The sequence below is a fragment of the Oncorhynchus keta genome, chromosome 16 (assembly GCF_023373465.1).
Source record: "Oncorhynchus keta strain PuntledgeMale-10-30-2019 chromosome 16, Oket_V2, whole genome shotgun sequence".
Taxonomy (NCBI): domain Eukaryota; kingdom Metazoa; phylum Chordata; class Actinopteri; order Salmoniformes; family Salmonidae; genus Oncorhynchus; species Oncorhynchus keta.
In genome coordinates, this window is record NC_068436.1 from 8,135,882 (window position 1) to 8,146,992 (window position 11,111).

The window sequence follows — 11,111 nt, forward strand, 5'->3', positions numbered from 1 at the left end:
GGTGCATGACGTGAGTTACCTACAGAAGCCTACGTAAGCTGAAGTGTGCATTCACCCTACTTGCGAAAACATATATATATATATAGAGCTAATCTGGGGTATCTAAGTGGAAGTTTGCCAAATAGTGTAACCTAGTAGCCTAATCTTGTGTAATAGGGGCAGCAGACGTTTTGCAGTAGGTTTTTGTCAGTGAAGGCGTGGGACGTTTGGGAGAAGGTTGGTCGAACTCCCATGTGATTACCCTCCTCTCCTCATCGTCAGACAGCAACTGCAGTTCCCTCCTCTGACGCGCGTGCAGTCGTTGTGCAGAAGCCAGGAAGACGGTGGGAAATACAGCAGGGATGCTCAGAGTGAGCATCTAAAGGATCTCCACACCCACTTCATTTCGCGACAACTTCCATATTTTGCCAGGATAACGTTGCTATTTCGAGAGATCCAAGGCGCTCGGAAAGGTAATCGCATGTCCCGATCGCAAGACATAAGAGATGTTGATGTTGTGGGACGAATTGGGAGCTGTCCCCCAAAAATGGTGCTGAAATCGCTTCGCGCTCGAGAAAGGAAGTGATTTTTGCTGTTGCTTTGGTAGCTCTGTGTATGGGTTCAGACAAGGTTATGTGTCGGGAATTTAAAAATATATATCTTTAAAAAAACGTGATCGCAGGCCCTATTCATTTCAAATTACCCAAGGTTGGGATTATGATTAGCCTACTTGGGACGTCGTAGGCTACAACTCGCGGTGCATTTGGGTTTTGAACCATATGACTGAATCCTGACAATTGAAAGTTTGACATTGAACGCGGATTATGGGCTCGAGGAATTGATTAGCCTTATATATTTCCCCTGATCAAATGAACCCTGTTATCGGCATTGGTGTGCTATATCTTGACTGGTAGCCTATGCTTACACGAGGCTGCTTCTTCCCATTTGAAGTACCGTATAGGAAAGCTAATTGGCCCCATGAAACGTACTAGGCTACGCTATTGCAGGTTACCAACGTTGGGCCGGTTATTTACGACACCTGTGCCGTCAATATATAGCCTTTTCACAAAATATGTGACAAGAAAACCGCTCTAAATTGACCTTTTTCTGACCTCCACGGAGCTCTCTCCGTGGAATCCACCCCGTCAGAATAAATTCCTAAAATAGAGTGGTTTATACATTTGAGGTTAGCATTACCCGGAGGAGGTGTAGCCAACAACGCATCTTGTTTGTAAATCACAACACCATTCACTTTGCAAACTAAAAGGAGGGAGCATCCAACACTGCGATTGACAGAGAAAGTTAGTTATGGGTCAATATAACCACTCAACCTCTACTGTCTTAATTTCGAAGGTTTCTTTCTTCTGGCACCTGGGCAGCATCTGTCCTGTCTGACGTGAAACTGTGAATCTGAGGGGAGGCAAGACTTAAAGCATCATCATGAATTTTGTAATGAAGGCAGCTATGGGAGGTAAGTTGATTAATGCGTTGCACCATTACCATAGTCGTGTCGGACACTCAAAGGCAATGCACCATATACAGTACACGGGATGGGAAGTGACATTCTTTCAATTCTATTCATTATTTCTAAGTTAATGAATAGGTATATAGTTATAAACTATAATCTATATCCATATTATTTAGACTTATATTGTCCCTTTATCATTATATGGGTATGGACAAAACTGCTGTGTACTATATTATAAAAAATGTTAAGGTCAAACGTGATAAGTGAACACCTAGTGTAGAGAACTATAATACTGTACATCTGTGGTACTTTTTCATCATATTTGCTGGGGTCTTCTGCATTGTTAGGGGCTTCTGCTGCACTGGCTGAGCAGCCTATAGAAATGGTGTGTGGGAGTCGAGATTGCGCGAGGTAGCTGACATTTCTCATTGAAATGCAGGACCAACCACCAACTTCTGCATCGCCCCGTGCTCTCTCCAGTCTCCATGATACGAATCCTTAAACAAACAGTAGCATTGCCCCTTTTCACATACCAGCATTAAAGTGTTTGACTGTAGATGCACACAGCTATTCTGCTTTACACTCATATAATCTGGCCTGTTATCTATTGGAATATCAACCTAGTATTTTTTGTATTCATTTAACTCATTCAGACGTGACTAAATTCATTTTTCTTACAGTTCACTTTGAGATGCCTGTCACAAATATAATGTGGCTGGTCAGCCAATACGTTTAAACAAACAACTTGCACTAATCTGCCCCCTTTAGACCACTTGAACAACAGAGCCTGAATGCAGAGGAACAGTCATGACAGTAAAGCACAAAGGGATGAACTTAACCTTCTCAACAGACACATCAATGAATTAAATACACCAGTCAATAAATAATCATTTCAAATAATCACAACGTAATCAACAACTAATTATTATTGTGTTTGAAGTATATATACATGGCATTTATCCACAAATCTCATCTCTTGATTTCCATATGTCTGAACTCTTATTACGTCCCTGCACGATGTCTACGTCACCTGACAGAACAAAAAGCAATTTCCCACTGTCAATCAAGCTGCAGGTAGCTGGTGACAGACGCCTGTCAGAATCCACCCCACTGACTCCATCACCCAGTGTGTTTCCCAAATGGCACCCTATTCTCTATGTATAGTACACTGCTTTTGAGCATGACCATATGGTAATAGGCTGCCATTTCAGACACTCTACCGCCGCTGGGCGGTGTGCACTTGCACCGTTCCCATCATGGATAGACGTGCTGCATTCGGATTTTGGCTGGAGAGAGTTTCCACCGTTGTAAAATCCATGACGGGATGTGATCATAGATCAGCACTCTGGGACATTTTGTGAATACAGGCCGTGGATGCCGAAACTGTATGAGTTGGATAGAGTGCACGCTATTTTACGATAGCACACATACACTCAATGGCCAAGGTGTGTCTCATTGCTGACTTGGCACAAACCTGATCAGACCGAGACCCGGCGTGTCATCGTGACCGAGGCAGCAACTCAAGATTCATCTGAGGAGGATCTGAACTTGAGCAAGACCAGTCTCAGACCGAGACCTAGTCCTTCACATTAACCCCAAAAACACTCAACCACATAGTGGAGCTCAATGGGAAACATTGGAATGGAAAGGAAAAAAGGAACATTGAAACACACAAGATTATGAAAGACTAACAGCCAATCTGAAAACCACCTCTTTTTCCTCTAGCTGCCGATCGGAAGGGACCAGCTCTGATAGGTGTAAGATCCAGTATAACGGTGGGGCTTCAGACTTCCATTGAGCCTTGGGGAGAATCAGCCATATTTCTCACCTCCAAGAAAACCTACCGTTTTATTGAGCCTGCAGGGAATCTGTCCTGCTTGTGAAGGGTACTGTACTGCCGAGGGGCAACGAACAACGCAGTGGAGGCCTAATTTCCCTTTCCTCAACAGAAAATAGAACGGAGGCATCTTCAGATGCTCTTCTAGCTCGATAATTGACTGAAAATCAAAGCTAATCTCATTATTCGAAAACACTTAGATGAGATTGTCAGGGAGAGGGTGCCCTCACTGCTTCCTGTATCTCCCCGACTCCCTCCCTCTGTACTGCAAAGCAAATCATTTCCCTCCGTGAGTGTGTGACCTTGAGTTCCTCCAGTGCACAGCCCAGAATCTATAAATAATGGATTCTACCCCAGCAATGTCAAAACGGTAGAGACAGTAGAACTGTAAAACCGAGGAGTGGGATGACGGGGGAGGACGAAGAGGAGGAGGACCGAGAGGAGGGGGAGGAGGGAGAGCAAGATGGTTTATGAGACGACGCACAGTTACACAGTTTCATAAAAAGGGCCCTCTTTAATCCTTAATCTAATGTGCCCGACCACATAAAACACGTCTTCCTCTTCAAAGCACATGATGTGCAATGAAACAGAAAACACACAATGCAGTCATCATCAGAACACGCCACCAAGACCCAGAGCTGGCTATTTATAACTACTGCTCATATCAACTCACCATACAAACTCAGAGAGAGACACAGAGAGAGACAGACACAGGGAGAGAGAGAGAGACTGACAGAGAGAGAAAGACTGACAGAGAGAGAGAGACACACAGATAGAGAGACAGAGAGAGAAAGACAGACAGAGCGAGAGAGAGAGAGAAGAGAGGGGGGGGTTGATGCTGCCTATTACTAAGCACAGCTTTTTTAGCACTGCTGATACTAACCTGGACTGGATATAGCCTGGTTAAACCAGATGGAACACTCTGCCGAGTGTGCTCCCCAGTGAGTGTATGGTGTTCAGTATGGTTTAACCAGGCTCTATAACCTGGATTCTATCTGATCAGAGAATGTAGATTGACAGTCAGCTCAATAAGCCCTGATCAACTGACCACAGGAGCAGCAGTCTCCCTTTTCTCTCTCTCTCTCTCTCTCTCTACCTCTCTCTACCTCTCTCTCTCTCTCTACCTCTCTCTCTCTCTCTCTCTCTCTCTCTCTCTCTCTCTCTCTACCTCTCTCTACCTCTCTCTCTCTCTACCTCTCTCTCTCTCTCTCTCTCTCTCTCTCTCTCTCTCTCTCTCTCTCTCTCTCTCTCTCTCTCTCTCTCTCTCTCTCTCTCTCTCTCTCTCTCTCTGTTTTGCTGCAGTTCTTTTTTATGCTGATGAGCAAGAGAAGGAAAAAAACAGACTAGCAGCTCGCTCCAGGGACACAGCAGTCTCCTGGAATTCCCTCTTTCTAGCGCTCTCTCTTTCTCTTTCTCTTTCTCTCTCCCCCTCCCTCTCTCGCCTTGACCAAGCATGCAGTCGTGAGGCACATCCGGGCAATACCTCGGACTGCAACGGTTCTGCTCATTTGGCGGAATGCTTGCGACTGTGACGTAACATTTTCTTCCCCTGACATTCAGCATTCCTCTGCGTTGAAAAAAACGAATCTTGTGTTACGAATGGATGGATCCACAGGAGAACACGACATAGTTTCTCATTATATGAGGAACACCGAAACAGTTACATATTCTGTGCTGGGGGAAAAAATGACAAGAGTGCTACCTCCTTTAGTCCTGGGACCATGTTCTTGTCCGTGTCCCAGTAATCAAAAAAATAAATAACTCGAAAGTGACAACATCACTGATTGTAAGTCGATTGAAAGTTGCTCTGGATAATGTGTCTGTGACTAAAATGTGTGTAAATGTGGTCTGTTTGTCTGACAGTTGTCAATGGCCGTGTCCGAGAGTGTCAAACCATGATGCATTGTGGGTAAATGGCGACTGACTGATCTACAATATAATAATGGGTAGTTGTTTATGATGCAAGGTGATTTGTCAGTCAGTCTGCGGTCGGCCGCACTGTCGGCTGCAATGTCGAACAAGCCCTTTGTCTCTGTGTCACCCAGGGGGGCCACCTGATGTGGGCAAGATGATGGGAGGAGACAAAGAGGAGCCCGACCCCGATGCAGAGAAGAAAGAGGAAGAAAGACAAGAGGCTCTGAGGCAGCAGGAGGAGGAGAGGAAAGACAAATATGCAAAGATGGAGGTGGAAAGGGAGTCAATGCGACAAGGCATCAGAGACAAGGTAAATGAAATAATAAATGTGACGTTGAACAGTTATGCACACTACCTTTCTATCAACTGGCAACTTTAGTTCATGTTGGGCCCGGAGATTTTTCTTCACCTCTTGACCTGAGCTGGAACAACTCCCGGGCCCTAGTTCTTATTGAAAAATAAGAATGATGAAAAAATAAAGTAAATTCACAAGGCCTATTTCACCCATACTCTTATCAAGATGTTACAACACACAGCTTTGACCTAGTAAAGTAGCTGTGTTGGCTTATTGCACTTGTGGGCAGGTTGCTTAGGAGTCAAACCTTCTCAAACAGCCTAAATACACAATGAAAAAAAACATTGGAATTACTGTAAGGGAAGTGAAAGTGAGTTTGGCCCGTCGGTATAGAGCTGCTAGCTATCCTGTTTCCACACTGGCAGAGGCCCCAGTGAGAGCAGGGGTCAGCTAATGGAGCTGCAGTCGAGGCCACTGTTCACTCGCTTGACAGCATCGGGAGGACACTGGAGGATGCGTTCTTCTAAGACCTTGTTTTTTGGCTGCCCTCCAACGAAACCATTTTCCCTTTTCATGGCACGAACCCCCATTTTTTGGGAAGTTGAGCACAGATTGTTTTCACTTTTAAAAACGTTTCATACACGACGCGGCTCGCTCGAGGCGCTCAGCAAAAATTGAAGCTAATTTTTAAATGAAAGAAAAGAGAAACTATTGTAAAATAATGTTTACTCATATCAGGCCACCGGAAGGACTACATTTCCCACGATGCAACGTATTTAAAGCGATGCTCCTCTTCAGCTGCCAAATGGACTGCTGCTGCATGGTTGCTAGCGGAGGTTGCTATGAAACCACTAGCCACCACAGTGCAGGAAGATAACAGCTAGGGAATAGAGACTCTGAAAAGCAGAACGGCAGAGGCAGCCAAAGACAGGATGACCTCAGCCTTCCAGCCCCCTCCCCCCTATCCTCCATCCTTCCCCATCTCACCTCTCTCTCCTCTCCCTCATCCTCAAGGTCGCGCTCTCTCCTGAATTCTCTCAATGGACTATAATATCAAGGTTGATGTCTGCTTGGTAGCACTGCCCTACACTCTTCGAAAAAGGGCTCCAAAAGGGTTCTTTGGTTGTCCCGATAGGAGAACCCTTTTTCGGTTCCACGTAGAACTCTTTTGGGTTCCATGTAGAACCCTCTGTGGAAAGGGTTCTACATGGAACTCAAAAGGGTTCTACCTAGAACCTAAAGGGTTCTACCTGAAACCAAGAAGGGTTCTTTAAAGTGTTCTCCTATGGGGACAGCAAAAAAACCTAGATGGCACCTTTTGTTTCTATGAGTGTAGTAAAAGACAAATAAAGACATATTTGTAAGAGACTGGGAGAGGCAGAGGAGAAGGGTTGTAACAGCTCTGTTTTTGGAAGGGGTAACAAAAATGCATATTTTTTTGACAGATCCTAAAAATAACCCAAAAAGCACAAGGGCGCTAGTAACAGCTGTGCACAATATGTCAGAGGAAAGAGAGTTGGGTTTCTGTTCTGAGAGATGCATTAATTAGCACAGATTTGTGTTTTCACCCTCTCTGTCACACACACCACACACACGCACAAAACTCTCTCTTACTTCCAACAGAGTGGGTGACATCACATCTCCAAGTTTCTGTTATTCAAGTTCAAAAATAGATTCTTGTAACATGTTATTACGTAGGTCTACCGTACAACAATGGCTCACACCACATTTGGTATTGAATCCTATCCTCAATGTCCTGTAATATATAGCCCTGGAGTAGCCCTTATCCAGGGTTCCTCAGGGTGTGCAGTTTGGTGCAGTAATACACCTAAATCAAATAATCGAGGTCTTCAGTCTGGACCTTTCCTAGCTGAATCAGGTGTGTTACTGCAGGGTTGGAACGAAAGCCTACACTTCGCTCCCAGGAGGATTGGCAGAAGATGATCCAAAAACAACATTCTGCTTGCGCAGTAAAGAGAGCGAGTTTTAATACATCTTTCCCCTTTTTGAGTTTCTTTTTGTTGCACAAGATGACATGCCATGCATTCTCTTAGCACAGCGAGTGCACAAGGACTGTTATTTTGGTCTAACCCCCGAGGCCCGTTCCAGTCAGTGACTCTGATTGAATTACAGCTAACATGCAATCAGCATCGAGGTCACAGACCCCAGTAACGTGAGTAGTAGCATTACAGCATTAGAACAGAATGGGTGTGTTCGTGCGATAAGCCTAACGAAGCGATAGCCCGAGAGTCGGACGACTGTGGTGGTTATCCAACTGCAAGGCAAATATCAACATTGCAGTGTCAACATTGTTGCTATTGTTTTTTGTTGTTGTTTTTTTATCGGTATAAATGTCAAAATAATATACCCCCATATCACACACACGCACACTGAAAACAATGTCTGCACAATGAATTGGTTAGAGAGCGGTCTCAAATATCACTTTCATTTGTATCCCATGTAGCTTTAGAAATCCTGGCAAAGTGTGTTCCTACATCAGTCAAATTCTGGGCCACGTTCACGCGGGTAAAAACAAAAACGCCCTGGTGATTGGTTGACAAATAGTGCCACCCACAATGCAGGTGATGGCTGCGTGGTGCAGTTGGTGAGAAGGTGACTTCATAAAAAACTACATGAGCCAAGGCAGAAAAAAAAAAACCATATTACAACAGATGTGATAATTGCGTTGTTTGCTCTCTAACCCATTCGATAATACACCACCGGGATCATACGCCACCGGGATCATACGCCACCGGGATCATACGCCACCGGGATCATACGCCACCGGGATATGCAATCAGGTCGTGACAACAAAAAGACAAGTCACACAGTGGCAGAATAAATTCAACTACACAAATACGCTTGTTTCATCAACAAAATCTGTCCAGTGAAGAAGCCCACAAAGCAAATATTACATACACACAGTTATCTCCCGCTGTTTATCTCCTGCACACACACAGTTATCTCCTGCAGCATGGTCAAGCAAGTTCATGTTTGACAGTTTACTAAACAACTACTGATTTAGAACCACAGAGTTACAGCAAGTCAGCACAAAGACAACAGGAACTCAGCTATTCCAGCACCATTTCAACTTAAACAACATCATGTGGCTGTCCATAGTATTGATTTCTGTGTGTGTGTGTCTGTGTGTTCGTGCACAAGTAAAACCCTTTTTTAAATTATTACTCACCCTTCTTGTAGACTAGTTGAACACCAATGCCATCATCCTCTCTTTCATGTTGGCAAAATGGTCTATGGCTTTGTCCTACAGCACGCTTTTAGTTTTTGTTGTCATGGGCTACATAGCTAAAATGCTTGCTAGCCTGACTTCCTCGCATGAGCAACAATGAACCAGCTAAAGTTAGCTAGCTAGTTAGACTACTAGGCTACATTTAGACTCATATTGAACTTCAATCATCTCAAGCCAGTGGTACAACATTAATTTATGGTTAGATTTTAATCGCCTTCATAATTATTGGCCTGTGCAGCGAAAGTCAAAACCACAAGTCAAAATCCACATCTCCATCCATGGCTTAGGAAAGGGCCAATTTAGCAAGCTAGCAACTGCAGCACATCAACACAAGCAGACCAGAAACAGACACGTTTATCTGAAAATTGTGTTTTTTGATTGGTCTGAAGCCAAATCCAAACTGGCCTCCCTTGCAGGGTGTTTCACTGCACTAGGATAACTCACAGTTGAGCTCAGCTCAAAGCTGATTTGCTAATTATTTTATAATTGTTTGATCAAGGGTGGCCAAATGCTTGCTGGCATCAATCAATCAACTTCTACAAAGACAACATGTTATACTCTTTTGGTCCAGACAGTATCAGATACATGGAATACACATACTTAGACAGAGTCATTAAAAGAGGAAGACAATTCCTGTATCACTCCCCACCTCCCTCCTAACCACGTGGCGTTCATAAGAAGTGTATTTTCGGGGGTTAATGTTATTATAACGTTGCACTCCGTTTTCTCCTGAGGGCAGTCTGACACAATAATATTAACGTTACCATAATGCTAGTATCATGTTGTTTTTCCAGTACGGAATTAAGAAGAGGGAGGAGGCTGAGGCCGAGGCCCAGGCTGCTATGGAGCAGTCTGCAGAGGGCAGTCTGACCCGTCCCAAATCGTCCGTGCCCAAGGGCTGCGGAGACGATGATGACGAAGAGGAAAGCATCATGGACACGGTCATGAAATACCTCCCTGGTCCTCTCCAAGACATGTTGAAGAAGTAGCCGAGCAACAACGTTGTTGGGAGTTACATTAGGTTGTTACGGTATCTTCTAGGTGAGAGTTTTAGATTACTTTTCTGCCCCCCTGCAGCGGAGAGTTAGCACCGGAAATTAACATAAAAAAAACATTCCTCGCTTCACCTGTTTTAGGTTGGTTGGAAAAAATGATACATGAAAAATAATCGTACCGTGCGTCTGTCTAAAAACAAAAACATCAGAGAATAACACTATAAGCCATATTTTATCTTTATAGGACGTTTGAAGAATCATATCATGATGTTAGGGTAATGTTTGGTTTTGTCTATGAGGTTTATGTGAAAATGTTTGCACACACGTAAGTACGTATATATGTCCACATACTGTGTCGTCATGTCTTGCCCGGTGTAGCCATATGGTCATGGCGTAGGTCTAAACTCAATTTTATATTCAAATTCTGTGTACCTTATGTCTTTGCATGCCATTTTGTCAAGTCAAGTTGTGAATATGTACAATATCCTTTTTTTCCTCTCTTAGTCACGCAAAAATATATGGCAATAACTCTGATTTTGAATGTGGTTAAATTATAAGGTATGATGTAATAATGTTTATAAAATGCATTCAGGAATTTCATTTACAGTTTTTGGACGGGGAGGATAACCATGGTGTAGCAGTGCCACTTAACGTTATGCTTCGACATTAAACCGGAATTAAACAACAACGCTATCAGGATTTGCTATAACATGTATTTCTTTTTAACCATGATTTCTAAAGCTATTACAAAATCTGTGACGACTGGAGGGCTAGCTTTTCCATCACCTGAATAAAAAGGGAAATTGCTGTTTTCCCACTGGACTGCCAGAAGGTTGGTCAAAGTCGGGAATTTGCGAAGAACTGTTAAAGAATGAGGGTAATAATGCTTGATAATTCTGTTGTAATTGGTTGTGGGTTGGTTGTAAGAATGTTATGTTGGTAATCAGAATGGAATGCTATCAGCAATAAAGGACCATCATGTATGTTTTGCTTGAGAATGAATAAAACTGGTTCACAGACACAATGGTTGTTTTTTTTCTCCCAATGCTTTGGTAGGTATGTCTTGTTCTTTCGAGAAAGTAAACATTATTTGAGGGATAGGTTATTTTACAATAAATATTAACATAGGATGCAACTAAAAAAGTTATCAATATTTGGGTATTCTTAGCAGGAAATATCAAGTCCGCCACCAATCCAAACGGACCAAAGCTTCTTTTTGGAAGCAGCTGTTGATCCCGTCATGGCACAAGTCTCATTGGGGGTCTGGCTGACTGGAATTATGTAGTTCTCTCAACCTTCCCCTAGAGGGCGGTGTTATACGTGATTTGGTGCATAGGCCCAGAAGCGTAAAAACAGTACAAATATCACAGTAC

The 11,111-nt window shown here is 43.5% G+C and overlaps 1 protein-coding gene across 1 annotated transcript; it reads left to right on the plus strand.

Annotated features, from left to right (window-relative positions):
* The first annotated feature begins 206 nt into the window (after positions 1-206).
* On the plus strand, positions 207-10,762 carry LOC118395467 (complexin-1-like). Its single transcript, XM_035789280.2, has 4 exons — positions 207-452; positions 1,333-1,450; positions 5,330-5,508; positions 9,538-10,762. Exons 2-4 carry the CDS (start codon positions 1,420-1,422, stop codon positions 9,730-9,732), a joined length of 405 nt encoding a protein of 134 aa, XP_035645173.1. The 5' UTR covers positions 207-452; positions 1,333-1,419; the 3' UTR covers positions 9,733-10,762.
* Positions 10,763-11,111: the final 349 nt, after the last annotated feature.

Bases quoted from the DNA above. Each gene is read 5' to 3' on its own strand.
- LOC118395467 (XM_035789280.2), top strand. From the start codon at position 1,420: ATGAATTTTGTAATGAAGGCAGCTATGGGAG. The intron at 1,451-5,329 runs GTAAGTTGATTA...TGTGTCACCCAG, and splicing joins AATGAAGGCAGCTATGGGAG to GGGGGCCACCTGATGTGGGC. The intron at 5,509-9,537 runs GTAAATGAAATA...TTGTTTTTCCAG, and splicing joins GACAAGGCATCAGAGACAAG to TACGGAATTAAGAAGAGGGA.